At 42.7% G+C, this 19234-nt stretch overlaps 4 protein-coding genes and 1 long non-coding RNA gene across 5 annotated transcripts; 2 read left to right on the forward strand and 3 right to left on the reverse strand.

Moving 5' to 3' along the window:
* Positions 1-15: 15 nt before the first annotated feature.
* LOC126928765 (hairy/enhancer-of-split related with YRPW motif protein) lies at positions 16-6782 on the forward strand. The gene is made up of 4 exons (XM_050744481.1): positions 16-409; positions 491-3451; positions 3740-3954; positions 5837-6782. Exons 2-4 carry the CDS (start codon positions 2826-2828, stop codon positions 6241-6243), a joined length of 1248 nt encoding a protein of 415 aa, XP_050600438.1. The 5' UTR covers positions 16-409; positions 491-2825; the 3' UTR covers positions 6244-6782.
* Positions 6783-7701: 919 nt separating this feature from the next.
* Positions 7702-10083, reverse strand: LOC126928769 (uncharacterized). The gene is made up of 2 exons (XM_050744492.1): positions 9896-10083; positions 7702-9313 (listed from the first exon to the last, which is right to left on the reverse strand). Exons 1-2 carry the CDS (start codon positions 9938-9940, stop codon positions 9059-9061), a joined length of 300 nt encoding a protein of 99 aa, XP_050600449.1. The 5' UTR covers positions 9941-10083; the 3' UTR covers positions 7702-9058.
* An 84-nt stretch (positions 10084-10167) lies between these two features.
* On the forward strand, positions 10168-13088 carry LOC126928770 (uncharacterized). Its single transcript, XR_007716941.1, has 3 exons — positions 10168-10957; positions 11104-12877; positions 12950-13088. It is a non-coding gene; the product is annotated as an uncharacterized LOC126928770 (long non-coding RNA).
* On the reverse strand, positions 12904-16345 carry LOC126928763 (RGS domain-containing serine/threonine-protein kinase A-like). The gene is made up of 3 exons (XM_050744473.1): positions 16024-16345; positions 15738-15941; positions 12904-15669 (listed from the first exon to the last, which is right to left on the reverse strand). Exons 1-3 carry the CDS (start codon positions 16106-16108, stop codon positions 12989-12991), a joined length of 2970 nt encoding a protein of 989 aa, XP_050600430.1. The 5' UTR covers positions 16109-16345; the 3' UTR covers positions 12904-12988.
* Positions 16346-16609: 264 nt separating this feature from the next.
* On the reverse strand, positions 16610-19004 carry LOC126928766 (translocating chain-associated membrane protein 1). Its single transcript, XM_050744482.1, has 7 exons — positions 18726-19004; positions 18237-18413; positions 18039-18154; positions 17753-17965; positions 17567-17676; positions 17200-17487; positions 16610-17117 (listed from the first exon to the last, which is right to left on the reverse strand). Exons 1-7 carry the CDS (start codon positions 18855-18857, stop codon positions 17020-17022), a joined length of 1134 nt encoding a protein of 377 aa, XP_050600439.1. The 5' UTR covers positions 18858-19004; the 3' UTR covers positions 16610-17019.
* Between the last annotated feature and the right edge of the window lie 230 nt (positions 19005-19234).

Here is a 19234-nt window from a genome sequence, read left to right on the forward strand (position 1 = left end):
CATTTAAATGCGATGAGTTTCTGACCACCCCCACTCTCGAGAATACACAACGTCCTTTTTTTGTTCGTAGGCCAACGTTTTCAACGGATATGGGAACTAACTGAATCGGAATTACACCGAAGACACTAGAAACTGATCGCAAGACGACTTTTCGTTTTTCCCCGGATTTGTGTTTAACACTATGGGCTTGTAATTCGAGTTGGACAGCGGTTAATCGGAAAGTCGATTAATTGGCGAAGGGCAAGCTACGATGCGCCCATGGCACATATGGCATGGGACGAGACGTTCCATGACTCGTCGAATTTTCAGACATTCGATTGGAAACGTGAAAAATGTTTCGCTATCGTTCGAACTGGTCAAAAACTGCTCAGAGAGGAAGAAGAAAGGGAAAAGAGTGTAGCGAGGAAAGGTAAGGATCGAATTGCTCGTATTTGCAGGTACGTAAAATTGCGACTAACCTCGTGAAACGTGTGTATTTTCACGTACATAGAATCCGAGGTATGACACGATACAAAAGAAGAATTCGATGGTGGAGAAAGATTACGAGGACAAACAAGGGTAGAACGTACGGTTCATAGAATCGTAGGGACTGATATTTATCATTCTATTCCGATCGTCGTAATACTATCGCCGATAAATTCTCGCGGATGCGTGGAGATACTGTAACGTGATCGCCGATAAATTCATATTTCCGATTGATCGGAGAAACTGCACCAACAAATCGTAAAGCAATCGAGCACACGATCATTTGGATACGCGGACTGGCATATGCGTGCGCGCGCGCTGCTTCGGACTCGAGCATTCCGAACAATATCAACCAATTATCGGACGATTGTGTCGCGGTGCCAACTGTCAACGTCGATGGTCAACCGGTCGATCGGGGGAGGGTGTGACCACCGGTCACGATCGATGGACGCGGTCCATCACCCTTCGGTCCATCGTCCGATCGAATTCCAAACCTTTGTTTTCGCAAGGAAGATCGCGTCGGACAAGTGTCGAACGCTACTAATTTTATGCGTGTTTGCTTTACACCGAACATTCGTTGTTTGTGCAAGAGATGGGCAAGCCATCGGACAAATCGACTGGACGCTTTCGCGCGTACTCGTCGGTCCGGCTGGAATTATGAATATAAATATTTGTAGGCCGAAACGAGCGAAGGTCCTCCTGTAAAATTATCCCTACTAGTTTCGCTCGTGGTGGATAGAAGCGTGGATAGAAGCGTGTAAAAATCAGGCGGCAACCTCTTCGAAATGGACAGCGTATGTCGAAGAAGGAGCGACCGCTAACGCGCCAAGTCACGGCGCGGTGCCCGTTCAGAGCAACACGAGCGTACACGAGCGACAAGATTCGGGACACGCGACTTCACGTGCACGAGTCGCGTGCAGCCCGGAAGCGACGGTGAAATACTTTGCTTCGATTTCGACGGCCTTCTCTTATCCACAGAGCGACGCGGAATATCGCGCTAGAACTCTACCGGAGTATCGATCGAGCTTTCTCGATCGCGAACGTCGCGCCAATCGCGACGGCGGTCTTTCGAATTAGTTCGCGTACAAGGCATCGCCGAATTGCCGAAAGTTCGGATATTCTGATCTCGCTAGCCGAAGAATACAAAGAGGAATTTTCGTTCTTTCGGATTCGACGAATAGTCGGCGAATCGACGATAAAAAGTCAACGACGGGACGCACGATTAGTCGACTTGGTTCCCATAGAGCCACCGATAATCGTACGAGCGCGTGCCGCGTGCGATTGCTGCGTGAGAACGTTCTATCGTGATCGCACCCTCCCTCGTAGCCGGCCACCCTTCGTAGCTCGGTAAGCGAGCGTTCGCGAGTCCTGGCAACCGTGGGAGTCGCGTCGAGAGATAGCTCAACCAGCAAAGCGATTTCACGCTAATTTAAGGACCGATCCGCGAGATCCAGTTTTCTCTGACAGATTCGACCGCTTTCCTCTTCCTCGTCCGATTCGGTAAGCGCCAGTAACGCTCGTCGACGTACACGACGCCAACGTGCAGCGAGTGGCGCCACGTTCCCAGATTTTGCAAAATCTCGCACGGACACGAACAAGAGGGTAGAGGCGGCGTGCGACCAGTTAAGCGCCACGAGCGTTCCCACGAAAATCGCCCCGTCCGATCGCCGCTTTACTCCCCCTTGGTCTCTCGCTCTCTTTCTTCCCCCAGTCGTAAACCCCTGTGCTTCTAAAGGGAGCGCAGGGGTTGTGTGTACGTGTGTGTGAGAGAGAGAGAGAGAGAGAGGAGAGGAGAGGAGAGGGGTTTTCACCTTGCGATCGAGAAGCGAAACAGAGAAGTTGCCCCCTCCGCACCAAGGAGGCGCGGCACACCTAGTCCCCACCAATAGGGCCAGGGACGAAACGGGGCACGCGGTCGTGTGCCGTCCCCAAGTCCGCCCGCACATGACAAACGTCGTCCGCCACGCGACCAGTGCACACGCCTGCGAGTGCGTCGCGTTTCGCACCATCGTCCAATATATCGCGAGTCTACTTGGCGCGCGTACACGCGACCGCGAACCTCCTCTGGAAGCCGCGACACGTGGACACCATCGACTTCCGGCCAACGTTACGCGAAAGAACGATCGCATCTTGCGACGGCCGACTTCGTCTTCCTCGTGTCTTTGCGGTGCAACGTAGCGGCGAAGAGTGACAGCGACGATCGCCAACGAACGTACGACGCGATAGCTTACGATGAATCAGTGACGATCTGTTTTCGATCTGTGCGCGATTTCCGTGTCTGCGAAGAAAGCGTCGCCGATCGATTTGGAGGAATATATAGGAGTCGAAGAGGGGGATAATTCGCGAAGAAAGAAAAAGAAATGTGGAGGGTCGTGGTGGCGCGATCGGACGAAAACAGCACGTTGCTGTCATCGGAAATAGGCTCCGGCCCGGTTGGTCCTGTCGGACCGGTCGGTCCCAATCACATCTCCGGTCTTCCCGGTCCGCCTTCTACTCATCCTCATCACCACTGGGGCTATCCACCGCCGCCGCATCCCTCTTATCAGCCGCAGCATTCCGACGCACCGCGCCATCATCATGATCCGCGTCCGCCTCACGACCTCAGGCATCCGGCCACCACTACCACCAGCACCGCCGATCTCAGACACGAGATGCACAGATCCGATCCGAGGCATCCTTCCGCCGCATCGGAGATGCAACAACGACACCAGCCACCGGAATTGCACAGACCCGAGATGGTGCGACATCACCAGGATTTGTCGGGAATGAGGCCAGACATGAGTAGCGAGATTAGATCTAGTCACGAGTTCCCCGATCTCAAGATCGACGTCGTGGACATAAGGAGTCAGGAGAACGGGCAGCAGCAACAGCAACAACAGCAGCAACAGCAACAGCAACAACAAACGTCGCAACAGAGAAACTTGAAAAGAACTATGAGCGATTCCGATTGCGACGACGTGTTTTCCGAGGAGAGCGGCAAAGAACCGTAAGTTTCGACGTCGATTTCGATCCCGCGTCCAATCCGAGTGTTTCATATCCGATCGACCGCATACGTCCAGATGTTTTCCAACGACGCGCTAATTAAAATCTCATTGTCTTGCGAGAGAGGGTGACCGTTGGAAAGAGCAACCCCCGGATCGACCGTAACGTTAATAATAAATTCGATAGTACCGGATCGGTTGGACTCATAGTCGGTTACATAGGTCGTGCACTTACGCTTTCCACCGACTAATTCGTTTCGATCGTTGTTGATTCTCTTATTTGTTCGATACAGTTGTAATTCGCCGGGAGGCGATTCCTGTCAGCACGCGTCGCGAAAGCGAAGAAGAGGAATGATAGAGAAGAAACGCCGCGACAGAATAAACGCGTCGCTCGGCGAGCTGCGGAGATTAGTGCCGGCGGCAGCGAGAGATCCTCACAGCGGCAAATTAGAGAAAGCGGAGATCTTGCAGCTCACCGTTGAACATTTGCGATCTCTTCGAAACAAAGGTAAGCCTCCCGACCACGGCCATCCGCGTTGCACGCCGGTTAACCCCTTCCCGCGCTCCAACGAGTCTGACTCGTGACGAAGATCTTGGCCCAAACAGAAAATCGAGGGCCAAACATAAACATCGTACCGCCTACCGCTTGAGCCCGGTTCCGTCGAGCAAAGTGTCAGGGGAAGGGGTTAAACACCAGCCGCTGGAAGCCTGAAACCGTTGCTCGCTCGTTTGTCTCCGAAGAACGAACAGTTAAAGAAAATGTCGAAACGTCGGAATCTTCCGAGCATATCGAACGATCCGATAAAGCGAAGGTCCATCAGCGATAGACGCGTAAATAAATTCGGTAATCTCGCTCGTGTTACATGCGTAGAAAGGCACAGAATTATAAAACTTATCGCCTTTTAGTCGAGACGGTTGGCACGCGAAACAGATACCGCGATACCGACTTCCGAGAACACTTTCGCAGAGCGATTCTTCTTCCCATTGCGCGTATTTTGTTTCTTGAGGCAGACTAAACGGGGAAAGAAACGAACGACGACAAGTGCGTACGCGTCGATGCGTAAGACGTGCATAGATAGAGAAACAAAAGTGCCGCAATATGCCGGCGCCGGCGGTCGAGCGATTAACTGAAAATCAAGCGCTATCGCGACACCGGAATGCTACGTGTTAAGAAAGTTCGAGCGAGTCGAGCGAAACGACCAAACGAGCGACGTTCTCTCGTAAATCGGTACGACGCGATACTTTTTCCTACCGAGAGACACCTGTTGACCGTGCGCCGTGCCACGTATCGCGGTAATCGCGTGTGACTCGAAACTGTGCAACCGAAAAACCATCTGTCGTCCGTGCGTTAAAATCGTGAAAACACGAGTCGCGGTCATTTACGGGATCTCGTGCACGACCGAGACCGAGTCGTTGGTTGGCATCTAAACGACGCGAGGGCGCTGGAAAATGACGGCGTTCGTTCGTAAAGAGGATCTCGGTGTCGGCGCTGATCCAGCGGACAAAGAAAAGGAGAAGAAAGACGCGAGATCGAACGGTATTCCGGCGATTTGAAAGGGAAGCGCGTGGTCGCGTCGGTGAACGAGATATCCTTGGAGAGAAGCAGGTGGCAGGGAGGAGCCGCAGCCGAATCGGAGATCCTGTGGGAAGCACAGGAAGTCAACGACTCTTCCGAAGTGGTGTTCCCACGATTGGTGGCGAGTTAGGTAGTAGTGGGGTGTCCCGCGTGGCACCCTTCGTCAAGGAGGCACCGCCGAGTTGCTCACGGTCGGGGCAGATGTCGAACCCTGTGGGAAACCGACTCCCGTTTTATATCTGCGCGCGCGCGCACGTACACACACGTACGCGTAGTTTTCGCCCTTGCCTTCTCGCCTATCTATCGGATAGCGATTCCCGTCTCTATCGATCCACGATCGCGCTCTCTCTCTCTCTGCTTCCCTTTCTTTTTTACCAAACGTTCCGAACGCGATCTCTCGCGATTTTTCCAAACGCGAACCGGTGTATCGCGTATTTTATTCGTCTTTGCGTAACCGGCGCCTCTTCCGAAACACGCGACGCTCTCGACGAGGGGAAGAACCGACGCGATGTTCGGCCAACGGAAAAAGAGAAAAGAAAAGGAAAAGAAACGCGGAAGAGATCAGCGTATCGTCGTGAAACCGTAGTCTCGATTTTCGCAGCCTGCGCGTAGCGGCTCGGATGACGCGCATCTGTCAGGATCTACGGGGGTCTAAACGGTTCCCACGCTACCTGTCCCGTTTCTTCTGCGCGTACTACGCGTACCATATCCTTCCGGCTGCCATATCCTTTCGCGTGGATCAAAAATCCGCGCCAATCCGAATCAAGATCGATACCGCTCTGCGCGTACTTGACACGGTCTTGAAATTTTACAGGTCCGGAAGGATACGACAGTACGAAACTGGCGATGGATTACCACGCGGTCGGCTGGGGAGAATGCGCGGCCGAAGTTGGTCGCTACTTGGTCACGATGGAAGGTCTCGACGAGAGGGATCCTTTGAGGTTACGATTGCTCTCCCATCTGCAAAGTTTTCACCGCGATCATCCTCCGTCCGCGGTGCCCTCGTCCGTTCCCCCGGTGACAAGTTTGACGTCGTCCTCGACGAGCAGCAGCTACGAGCCGGCGGCGAGCTCGGTTCCCCCTGGAATGCCACCTGGAACGGCTACTATGCCGCCTCTCCTGGGTGGTACCGCGCTCGGATGGGGCCAGTATCCCGGCCAGTATCCCCAGCAGCAACACGGTAAACCTTATAGACCGTGGGGTGCCGAACTGGCCTACTGAAACGCGGCCTATCCTTAGACGAGTTCCGCCACCTCCTGCGTCTTCTTGTCGTCTCGTCTCATCCTCGAACGAACGTGGCGATCTCTCTCCTGGCGATTACGCGTTCTTCCCAGTTCTTCTTCCCAATTCATCTCAGGGAATTCTCTTTTCTAAGTTACGACACGGTACGGTACTTTACGTACGATAGTCACGCGAGTACCTAATAACCATCTAAACGGATGGTTATCTATTTATTCGATTCGACTCGATTCGCGATGCCTGCCGATCGAGCGACGATCTTGTACATAGATTTGTATATAGATATAATGGCAATTATTGTAAATAACGAAACGCGATCGAAATCGCTCGCTCTTATTTCTATTTTTTACTCCTTTATATTTCACGTTCCTCTTGTGACAAATATAGTCTGCTCGTTTGTACGATAATCGAGTCGAAAGCGTATCGATCGAACAAGTGCCATTAAACGTATCGCGCTGCGTACGTCCTATGGAAGGAAACGCTCAAAGATGTTTGCAATAAAATGTCGATAACGAAACATACTACAACGTATATTTATTTACTTATGTATATATGTACACGCACGTTATGTCCGACTTGTCGTTCCTGCCGCAACGTTTCCCGCCGATCGAGTAAAATTCCCGAAACCATCTTCCGACTTATTCTCTCCTCGCGTCTATCCCCGCTCCTTATCCTCTATCGTCCCGAGTTTTCCCCGGAACAGGATTCGCGCTATGCCCGCTGACGCATCGTGCTCGTAACGACATAGTCCGCCAACTATTCTTATGCAAAGATTCGTTTTGCAGCTTGCCGAGGCCAACTATTGGTCGCAACGAGAAACAAAGTAAGCGTCCGTAGTAGGGTTCCGCACGAATAGCGGCATACGGACCAGTTTTGCGACTCGTTAAACCTTCCATAGAGAATACCTTCGCAAAACGGGAAATTCGCGCAGCTCGTTACGATCGATGAGAATAATTAGCCGCTGCTGCATCTTTTTTTTTTTCCTCTTTTTCTTTTTTACGAATATTCAAAATCCACGGGGAGTAGCCAAGCTAATTGTCAAACAGGAAGAATAGTGCGTGGGCACGTGGCTATTGTTCGATGCCGAGCCGCCGAATTACCGTCGCCTCTCTTTGTCCTTCGTGCTCCTCCCTTTTCTTGCAAACCTTCCAAACGTTACCATGGAACGCTGGTTGTTAGTCGTACGTACCTATTTGGTCGCTCGTGCGTTTAAGAAACTCGCTCGATCGTTAGTGTCCGCCACCCGATCGATCCTCGAACGTACCTCCTCTACCTTCGCCTATACACAAGTACGAGTACCTATGTGCCTCTTTGATCGCAAGCGTGGACGCGTTATGCTGTACTTGCATACGGACACGAGTTACGTGTTTTGCGTTATGGCGAACGAACGGAAGCTTCGATCGAAGCTTGAACGGCAGGGGTCGTAAAAACGTCGAATAATCGTCGAGAAAACTATTTTATTTACGATATATTCGCATGCATTAAAAAGTCACAGCCTCGTCGGACATACTTACAATAAGATATCGCCACTCGTTCATTATCGTATATCATCGTATCTATGTACATTCGCGCGTATCCTATAACTATGTACATATAGATTCGCGTAATTTCGCACGTCTGTACATATACCTATACACGTAAGTACGATACGAGTAAGTACACGACGCGTACAAACGTTATACGTAAAACTATGGTCGCACGAGAGAACCAACGTTCGACGTTATCTTAACATAAATCGTACGATGTACGGTAATTTGAAAAGAATACTGCTAGTAAAATACAAGAGCGGCCTTAACTGCCGCGCGCTTCTTCCGCAAGCTTGAACCTAAGCTTACGACCAGTGGAACGCGTAGCCAGCACTCTGTCGTACTTACGTATGGAGTGCAATTTTCAGGACTAATTTGTACCATAAAACAATTTGATATCTCTGTGAGCATATCGTGCGAGCAAAATATCGTATCCCTAGAAATAATACTTTCGATAACGAAAATGTTTAAATCGCGCGTCATCGTGCATTTCAGGTAGATTATTTGCATATATCGAAGCATCGATATTTTCTTTACGTCTAAGAAACAACGTATTTTTCTCCTTCCTCTTTTCTCGCTTTAATTCCTCTACTGTCCCTCTGTTGATTATCAACGATCAAATGCGATCATCCAATGGCGATCGAGTCGATGCGAGATCGAAATAACGAGTAAACGCTCGTGAGAAAAATCCCACTCGATCGAATCGACCTACCACCAACGTGGTATTCTACCAACGTGTCGCTCTTCGGAAGACCGATGTAAGTACATAATTAGACTATTCTTTCTTTCTTTCTTTCATTCTCCGTGTTTATACGTTATAAACGTTATAAACGAAAATATATCTAATAGGCTCGATTTCACCCGACATTACATCCTTCGCTCTTAAGAGTATATATAGCTATCTTTTTAGACGGTTCGTTGCATTGTGAAAAAAAGTACGTATGTACGTAGGTAACGTATATATCCTCTTTGATAGAACGTAGGATTCGGCGTGGTCCAATTTTAAAATTCCGCTCGAAAGATAATAGAGCGTACAATCATCTTATAAAGCGAATCGCAAAGGATATCCAAATGTCCGTCGATGTTTATGTTTCTTTTTTATCGTCTCGACTCTTCCATGTTCCGATGTTCGTTCGTCGATATCGTGGCTACGTTAGTACGCTCGAAGCGACGACAGCGACGACGAGATTTAAATTCGTCTCGCCAACGAAGAGAAAGATGGAAGTAAACGTATGGATTAAATACTCGTGGCAACCGTAACGTCGCATGCGTTAGATCATCATTTCGTTCTCTATGTTCTCGTTTCGCTGATTCTCCTCGTATTCGTCACAGAAGCAACACATGGAGCCACCATCCTCGGAATTGTCGGCAACGTACGTCGTGAACGTGTCGATGCTCTTCGTATCCAGAGATGGTAAAGACCACGAAAGAGACTCTGTCTCCAACTCCGGCATGGCCGACTGCCAAGAGGTCAAGTTTTGTGACTTTTTCACCTTGCGGCTTCTCGTTGACAATTTCTTGATGGCCTGCAAATCGAAACAGCGGCATACGATATAGTCTCCACCATCCTTTATCTTTTCTCTCTGTTAATTTTAATCCGATCGATTCGAATTAATCGGCGAACGAACGAAACATCGAACTCTATCGACAACTCGCTTCAAGCGATTAAACGTTTTGAACCGACTATATAGCATCGGTAGGTTAGGTCGTAGATACACGTAGTACATGCACCTTACGAGCAAAGCATATGTTCGTGCGAGTTGGGTTGTAGTTAAACGAATCAATGTCGAGCAAGGCTAAAATCACGCTGACGAAAATTACACAGCCCTGCGTCGTATGAAAAATGTCCTATATAGAATTGATTCAAGGTTTAGTTAGACGTGTGTAAAGAAATCTTGTAATGTATACGGGAAACGAGGAAAGGGTCGCTTCGTTGCGGCGATTAGACGAAATTAAACTAAAATCAAAATAGCGACATCAACCCGGTGACTAGGTTAACGATGCGAAACGCGAGGTTAAAGAAATCAGGTCGGCCGATGCGACAGAAACGTGCGTGTATACGTGCGTGCGTGCAACACAGTCGAAAGGGATAATTGTCATCGCCTTACCCTAAGGAGTCTGCGACCAGATTTGCTCAGCAATTTTCGTAACATGTCCGATATCCGAATTTCCTTTCGATTGTCAGGAAAATTGAACGTAGCGGTGGCTGTAAGATTGATTTTTGACCGATACGAACTCTCACCGTGCGAACGAATCAGTTCGATGCGCACGCCTCAGCGTCGCGCGACCAAATACCGCTCCGAGCCACTAGACGGTCCTATTTATCACCTCGGCTGGCCGGATCTTATCGTACCACGCTGTACGAACCTCCCTATCCCCACTCGAACACTCACTGTGTACTACTTCCGAGTGGAATCGCGTTTCTACGTAATTGTACAAAGAGCGAACTTCATGAACGAATGGAGGAAGGGTAAGCGAGTATGTATGTACTTCGCTGCTTACCTCTTCCCTTTTTTTTTCAAACGTACGCCAATCCTCTCATCGGTTACATATTTGAAAAACACTTTTCCCTACTTTATCTTCTATCGCTTCTTCTTTTCCTTCCCATTCGAAACGCTGTGTATCGAAATACTAAAACGGAAGTGGAAAGAGTATTCATACTTGCGACATACTCGCTGATCCATAGAGGATACGGGGGTGAAAGATCGAATCGAATTAAAGCGCGATCGATTCGACCTTTGCAATCGTATCGATAGCGAATGTATAATTCGTTTACGATCGCGATGATACAAACGCGATGCGTATCGATCCATGTTCGAAGATGATGGAGACCGGCGAAGCTGCGAGAACAAAGAAAAATGGAAGAGAAAAGAAAGAGAAAAAGAGGAGGAGTGCTCATTGAAAAGTTGGAGGGTGGTAGTGGCGCGTGGCGCGATCGCGGGTACGCATGCGTGTACGCAGAGCTAGACGCAATACATAGTAGATATGCACGTGCACGACGTAACGCGTGTGAGCGAAGCTGTTCTCACGCGGCGACACGCGGCCACCATCTCCCCAATGCGCGTCGCCACGTGCCACCTCGATGCACCCACGGAAAACTCATAATTGTCATAACATTCGAGCTGTGCTCGCTCGAAGGAACGCCAATACCGGCTACTCGATCTACGAAAGTAAGTACTCTTCTTTGTAAAATCCCTCTACACATTCGTCGGAATAAATGGCTACACTTCCTTTATGTTTCTGGCCACGATTTTATAACACCGCGATCGTTCGTCGCCTTCAATCGCCCAATAAAAGGTACCTTTATCATTGCTAGGTCGTGTCGCATCTTCGGGATATCATTTTCGCCCTTCGTAAGGACAAGTTAAACGATCCTAAAGTGGCGTCATACGGACGACGTCACAATGCACCATTCCAATTGCATCGATGACGTCAAACAAAACTACTTGCATCTTGAATTGTCCTGAAACTAGTTCGCTATGCTGTATATCTACCACACCATATGTACATAAATATATGTAGGAAGCATGTACGAAATTCGATATAAGTAACAACGTGATAAAATAAAAGAGAAAAAGATGCTTGACGCAAAGATGCGTGACGCATCCTCGTATCCCCTTTGCCTTGTCAGTTTTTAATCTTCGTATATTCGAACAAGCAAAGTAACCAAATCATCATGGCACGTGCCAAATATTTCCGACAGCGGTATCTAACCACCCGCTTTTTTCACCCCGGTTAAACGTAATACTTTGAACATGGTTCGGTGACTCGACAAGCTATACACGTACTTAATCGTTCAAAGCATATCAGTATTCTTAAAAAAAAAAAAAGGGAAAATCGAATTTTCGGAAAAGAAACGGCAGTTGTATATTTTCAAGGAAGAAAAGAACGTGGAAGGGAAGAAAGAGAAAGAAGAGGGTATCGATGAAATAAAAAAGAGCGTGATCATTTTTAAAGGAAACAATCGCCAATATCGATAGAGTAACGAGCGACGCGTGCCGTGTCACGTGTCCCCCGATGCTCGCTCAAACATTATACACGACATGGCGTGCGCAAAATAAGTCTCACCTAATTGCGACGGCTGTTCCATTAGAGATTAAACTTCAAACGAGACTCGGTCAGATTCGTTCGGTTAATTAAGACAGCTCTCCCAAGTATAACACCGTCTTTGTATTCCCTTCCTTTCGTTCGGAGAGAGAAAACCGATGATATCGTATATCCAACGATTACCGCCCTACCTTCTGCCTTCCCGAAAATCATCAATACCGTACCATTGTCGTTCGATCGCGTTATAATCGATCGAACAAAATTTCCTCGTGGTTCGAGAAATTGCACAAACAAACGTGCTTCTCTGACAATGGGAAAGGACAAGGATAGAAGGGACAATAGGGAAATCTGTTTATTCGTTCAATGTATCGTAGTATCGAGGTTGTTTAACTACTTTTACTAACCTCGATATATTACGTAAATCCGAAAGAACCATTCTTAATCTGCTACTCTTCTTTTCACTATGTCACGTATTGCTCGAGTTTCATTACGTCAAATTCACTTGTCACAAATATTTATAGAATTGTGATTCGTCACGCATTGATTCGTAATAAACCGAAAACAGAAATAGAATAGTGATAATAAACGATATTTCTTTCAACGACAAGTCAGCGAAACAACGATAAACTATCTATCATACTTGTCGATACGAAGAGGAATAGAAAGTTTGAATACCTGTGGAAAGGTAGAAGCGAACTTATATACACCTGTACTGGTAACGTAGAGGCGTACAAGGTCCAATTGTATAGCGGACGCGTGGATAAAGGAAAAATGGAAAAAAAGGAAAAAGAGAAGCGTTGATCTTTTGGAACATGGAGTGTCCGTTCCGTGGGAAACGTCGCAATTCGATCCTCACACGCCTTGCTTCGCATTGATTTAGACGCTCAAATATCGATTGACCAATGCTAAAATACCTGCTCAAATTACACAAACAAACCAAACGTACATCTACATTTTATTCGATCTTATTTATAAATACTTTTTACATTCTAGGTACAGAGATTCAATGGAGAAAAATAATCACTTTAATTAGGGTATAAAATGTAAGTAAATAAATCGGAACGATTCCTTTCTTTGAACATAACGAAAATATATTTATTTACATTCTGTGGTAGGAGTCGCGTTAAATGTAACGCGTCATGTACAATAAAGGTTCAAGGGACTAGAAGAGGTTTGTGCAGCGTATCCGCGTCGTATGGTATATTTCTCTTGTTTCCAGGTAATAACATTGGCACTGTTTTAACGCGAAGCTCATAGGGAAAGAAATCATGACAAAAATTATAAAAATCGTTTCGAGTATGAATAATATCAAGCCGTGCCATTTCTTTCATTAAAGCGTACAATTCAGCTTTATAATTCAAGTATGATTTACGTTTGGCGATCAACGTTGTTATACTCGACAACTGATGTATAAATTTTTCAGAAACCACTCTAGTTTCCAACTTGAATCTCGGTTCCATACACTTCCACAAGTATTTATAAAGACGATCGGTAATCCAGGGTTGGGGACGGGGAAGCCGAGGAGCTCTGTATACTCGCCCATTCACCAAAAAAGCCTCATGGACTTGTTTAATAGGACGTTGCTTCTGCAATGTCGACTTCGTATTTTTCTCAATTTCCTTTATTTTTCCTTCACGCGAAGGCAATTTCTTTTGAACTTCTTGCTTGTTCCTATCCATTTTCATACGAGCTATTTCTCGTTCCTTCACCCTCTCTAATTCTCGTTTTATTCCATCTACTTTCTCTTTATCCCAAAACATTTGCGATGTCGGCAATGTTTTATCCGACATCAAAAAGTGCCTGATGCTTGTCTGGCCTTTTGGCTCATCGCTATGTGTGTTTGTATTGACCACCGTTGAATGTCGCGAAGGAGATGAAATTGCTTTTTTGGAAAGAGAAGACGGCAATCGAGAAAGATGCAGTGCTTCAGAGACCTTTGATGATTTCTGTGAATGTTCTGCTATTCCATCGGCTGTTGCATTTCCTCGTATTTTAATAGTACTTTCTTGATCTTCAAATACAGTTTCAAATAAATTCTTTTTTGCATTCTTATTATGATTTGTTAACAACTTTGATTTCCATTTTAATACTTTATGGTATGCGTCACTGTTACTGCTTTCCTTAACGCTATTATGTACAGACAAACTACTACCTTCGAGTATTGTACTCTGTGCTTTTGGTAATGCAAAATGTATAGAATCATCCTCAAAATTTAATGCGAACCGATTCGACCCTGTTTCGCTGGAAACTGATGTTTCGGTTATTGCAGGAACTAAGTAGTTTGTTGTCATCTGTAACTCATTATTTTTATTCTTTGAAATATTAGACTTTAATTTTACAATATCATCAGTCTTTTGACTGTGATTCAAACTATATCCTCGTATCTTATTTAATTCTTCAACATTAGCAACTGTTTCACTATTTGATGCAGAATTACTCTTAGAACTTTTTTCTCCAGTTCTCTGCATAACGTTTAACTTAGTTGTCGCAGAATCATCTAAAACATTTGAAAAAATATTATCTTTGCTTCCTGTTACCTTAGAACGAGAAAGAAATTTTCCTTTTGCAATTTTAGGTTCTTCGGATTCCAACGTTAGTATATTGTTAGTCTTCTGTGCAATTCCTGGCGTAGTTGTTACAGAATCGTTTAATTTATCCGAACCAATATTATCTTTGCTTTCTGTGGCCAAAGAACGCAAAGAATAGTTTACTTTTGCATTTTTAGATTCTTCGGATTCCAGGATTGGTACATTATTAGTCTCATGTATAGTTCCCGACTTACTTCTTACAGAATCGTTTAATAGATTCGAAAAAATATTATCTTTGCTTTCTATTGCTTTAGAACGCAAGGGGAATTTCCTTTTTGCAATTTCAGGTTCTTCTTCAGATTCCGACGTTACTACATTATTATTTTTCTGTGTAACTTCTGATGTAGTTGTCGTAGAATCATTTAAGACATTAAAGAAGATATTATCTTTGTTTTGTTTCGCTTTTGAACGCAGAGGATATCTCTTTTTTGCAATTTTCGGTTCTTCCTCGGATTCCGACGTTATTATATTATTACTTTTGTTTTTAACGTCTGATTTGCTTGTTACAGAATCGTTTAAAACGTTCAAAAAAATATTATCTTTGCTTTCTCTTGCCTTTGAACGCAAATGATGTTTGCTTTTTGCAATTTCAAGCTCTTCTTCAGATGCCGACATTACTATATTACCATTTTTCTTTATAACCTTTGACCTAGTTGTCATAGAATCATTTGAGACATTCAAGAAAATATTGCCTTTGCTTCTTTTTGCCCTTAAATGCAAAAGATTTTTCTCTTTTGCAATTTTAGATCCTTCCTCGGATTCTGACGTGACTACATTATTATTTTTCTTTTTAACATCTGACTTGGTTGTTACAGAATCGTTTAAGACATTCGAGGAAACATTATGATTGCTTTCTGTTGCCTTAGAACGCAAGAGAAATTTCCTTTTTGCAATTTCAGGTTCACCTTCAGATTCCGACGTTACTACATTATTATTTTCCAGTACAACTTCTGAGGTAGTTGTCGTAGAATCATTTAAGACATTAAAGAAGATATTATCTTTGTTTTGTTTCGCTTTTGAACGCAGAGGATATCTTTTTTTTGCATTTTCCGGTTCTTCCTCGGATTCCGACGTTATTACATTATTATTTTTCTTTTTAACATCTGACTTGGTTGTTACAGAATCGTTTAAAACGTTCAAAAAAATATTATCCTTGCTTTTTCTTGTCTTTGAACGCAAATGATGTTTGCTTTTTGCAATTTCAAGTTCTTCTTCAGATTCCGACACCAATACATTGTTAGCTGAATCTAATAAAATGTCATAATTAATAAAAAGTAGTTTTGTAACATATACCTCATAGATCAAAGGGACATACTTTTTTCTACGATATCTTTGTTTATTTTGGGAGAATTTGGAATACTTGAAACATCTAATATTTTCCACCATTCACCTGTAACCTGGCTTGTTTCTATTTGTGAATTAGAGTCTAAATGACGACTAGTTTCATTTAAAATTTTCGAATCAGTTGATAGTTGCGCTAACGAGGTATCTTCCAACTTTTTCCACCAGTATGGGTATTCTGAAATATAAACACCATAGTATGTATACTGTTTCATAATACAAATACCTAACCTAGACAAAGTTGTCAAGCGAATACATACCATCGCCAAAAATATCCGTATCGGAATTTAAAATAGCAGAACTGTATCTAGACCGAAGTTTGTTTAAACTTTTTCGTTTAACCATTTTCAATAATATTTTAAATATTTGACATTTTTACAAAAACTATAATTTTCGTGTTACAATAACACTTAAAGTTCTATAATTCTTATTTATATCTTTCTTCTTATAAAGCTATTAATATCTGATAACTGAAAGTATAGTTCAAATAGCAAGATAAAAGGATTAACCGTTCTAAATAAAAGTTAGTACATTACATATATTTGATACAATTAGTACGAAACTACGAACGCACATTCCTGTGTATATGTATATGTGAACGTGTATATGTTTCTTTCTCACATAGAATGTGCGCTCTGTTCCTCGCGCATGTTTCTACCGCCAAAATCACCGAAACAAAAAATGTGCGTGGTTCGACCGTTTGACCGCTAAAGGCAACTCGTAAGCGTACTTTTGGCTGAACTTTTTCCATGCTCATCAGAGATACCCCTATTCATCTCTGATTATAATAAATACACTAAATATAATGAACAATGAAATATATGTAAATAAAATCAAAATGTAATATATGATGTTATTTTACGCTTTATTGTTATATTTTTTTGTTATTGTGAAGCATAGTCATACATAATCATAGAAGTATAAGTATATCATACATATAAGATTATTAAATCAATCGCATTAAGAGTTACTAATTTCGGAGCATAAACGGAAAATTTGTGTAAATTATGCTCTTGAATATGTAAAATTATAAAACTTTCACATACAAAGTCTAATGTTTATATACGCTTAATACAAACGTGAAATATATATGTGAAGGTCACGTGGTAATTCGCATTTTAAAATGATATTAACATAATGGAAATTTTCATAAATACTAATATCAGAAACCTTATTTATAATACAAACATAGATAAATGAAATAGGTACTTTTGTGTGATCAGCCTTAGATAAAAATTTCTTACTTTACTACGTATTTATTTAGCTTTCGTAGATGAACGAGATCTAAGATTTTTCTTAGTCGCTTGGTCAACTTCTGGCAGATCGTCATCCTCGGACGTGGCAGATTTTTTTCCTAAACAAAAATCAATTTTGTACTTAAAATTGATGCTTTCAGTGTACATTAACGATACGAAAATTCCTCAAGTCTTGTTTACCTTCTTTTTTCCTTGGCTTTTGTTTTGATTTCACTGTTGCTTGTATAGGAACTACATTTTCACGGGCACGCTTAAGTTGCCTCGAAATAAATACATAAGAAAGGTACGTTTGGAAGATAATGATATAGGTCAAAGCTGTAAACCTTATGACTGGAATATTAAAATTTCCAGTTGCGAAATTGAATACACTTTCAATTTGGCCCAAACCATACAGAAACACTAACGTTGCAATAGTCAACGTTGCCACGCGTACGAAAACATACACCGAGTTAGCAACGAGGAATGCCACTATAAACAAAATAATTGTAGAATATTACGAAAGAAGTAATTTTATATAAAACAGTATACCTAATGAAATTATACCCACTTTTTGTCACCTTTTCTTTTTTACCGACAAAATGTACAAGCCTAGCTCCATGAAGCAAAGCATCTCCTATGTAATGTGAAACTAATAGTAAGATTCCTACTTGCTGGAAACTGTATAAAATAAGAAAGTATTAGAAAATAATATAACTAATATTGTATACTACATAGAAAAATATGTATGTCATACTTAAAGATATAAGCTGCAACAGTGGAAAAGAATCCAATAGTTGCTTGTACAACTCGAGGAGGTATATCTTCCTTCTTTACTCTTTGAAAATATAATTCAGGGTAACAATGCAACCAATAAGCAAGTTGGCAAATAAAGAACAATTTTGAGGAAAAAGACATTGGCACAGGGTATTCCTTCCACAATAAAGTTATGTTTAATAACAAGTTCTCTCTAAAGAAATCATAAATTTATATTACATTTAATTATATAAAAAATGACTATATTTATATTTGATATAACAGACCTGATAATTATGTCTATACCCCATATAATAGACAGTATATAAAATACAACAAGTTGACTGGATTCATTAAATTTAGCAAGTTTTACTTTACTAAGATGTAGACGTTTTGAAACTTTCTGAAAAAAGAAAATATAAATGTTAGTAACGGTTTTATTGAAAATATTTAGAATAAAGAAAATACAAATTAATGCATCTTACATCAAATATATAATCTTGAAATACGGCATGCATTACAATTGTTATCAAGAGAGAGAAAAATACAGCACATGCATCTTTCCAACCAGTAGTATATTTCATTGGCATAGTCGGATCTTCAATATCTGAAGTTATATTGTGATGAATAGCAATAAATGTATATGCCCATGGTGATGTGGCCTAAAAAATAATTTATAACTTATAGTAGTGTATAAGTAAGCGAACATTGTGTAAATCAAAAAATATTATATTAATATAACTTCACTTAAGCTCGATTTATTACATATATTCGTATTGGTTAACAAATAATGGCAATAAAAAATAACATATGGTCATCGAACTAACGATAACTGAAACTAATATTAGGTATAAATTGTTCTCGAACATAAAGTGAAATACATAAAAGTAAAAGGAATCAACGCTAGCGAACTTTGAAAAATATGTATGTGTTAAATAAAAATATCATTGAAATTGAAGAAACTGAATACTGACCTGCACCATTAAACCCGTTACGAAGATCATAGCCACACAAGAAACAATATCTCCATGATTTTGGATAACGAATTCATGACTGAATATAGGAGGATTTTTATTTGAATTCTTGCGACCTTTTACCGCGACCATTATTTTCCGCGATTAAAAGTACCGTTCTTGTGACCACACGCGTCAACGACTTATTGGAAGTACCGTCAAATAATTCAACGTGTACTCAATTATACCAATAACCTATATACATATACTATACGCAAAAACGCAACACACGTTGCGCACCGGGAAAGCAATATATTAAAGCATGCGACCAACATCGAACAATGTGGCGCTTTCTGTCTTTACTTGTTGGCACCACGTAAGTCAGGAAAATTTTCAAATATATAACTCGGTCAATATATTATACGGTATGCATGTATTTCTCATAATTTTGTGATATTAATTGAAAAATTAATTTTCTCTGACATATAATGAAAATTATCTCAGTTAACAATATTTTATGTATTATTATA

This window comes from Bombus affinis, chromosome 2, assembly GCF_024516045.1.
Source record: "Bombus affinis isolate iyBomAffi1 chromosome 2, iyBomAffi1.2, whole genome shotgun sequence".
Classification (NCBI taxonomy): Eukaryota; Metazoa; Arthropoda; class Insecta; order Hymenoptera; family Apidae; genus Bombus; species Bombus affinis.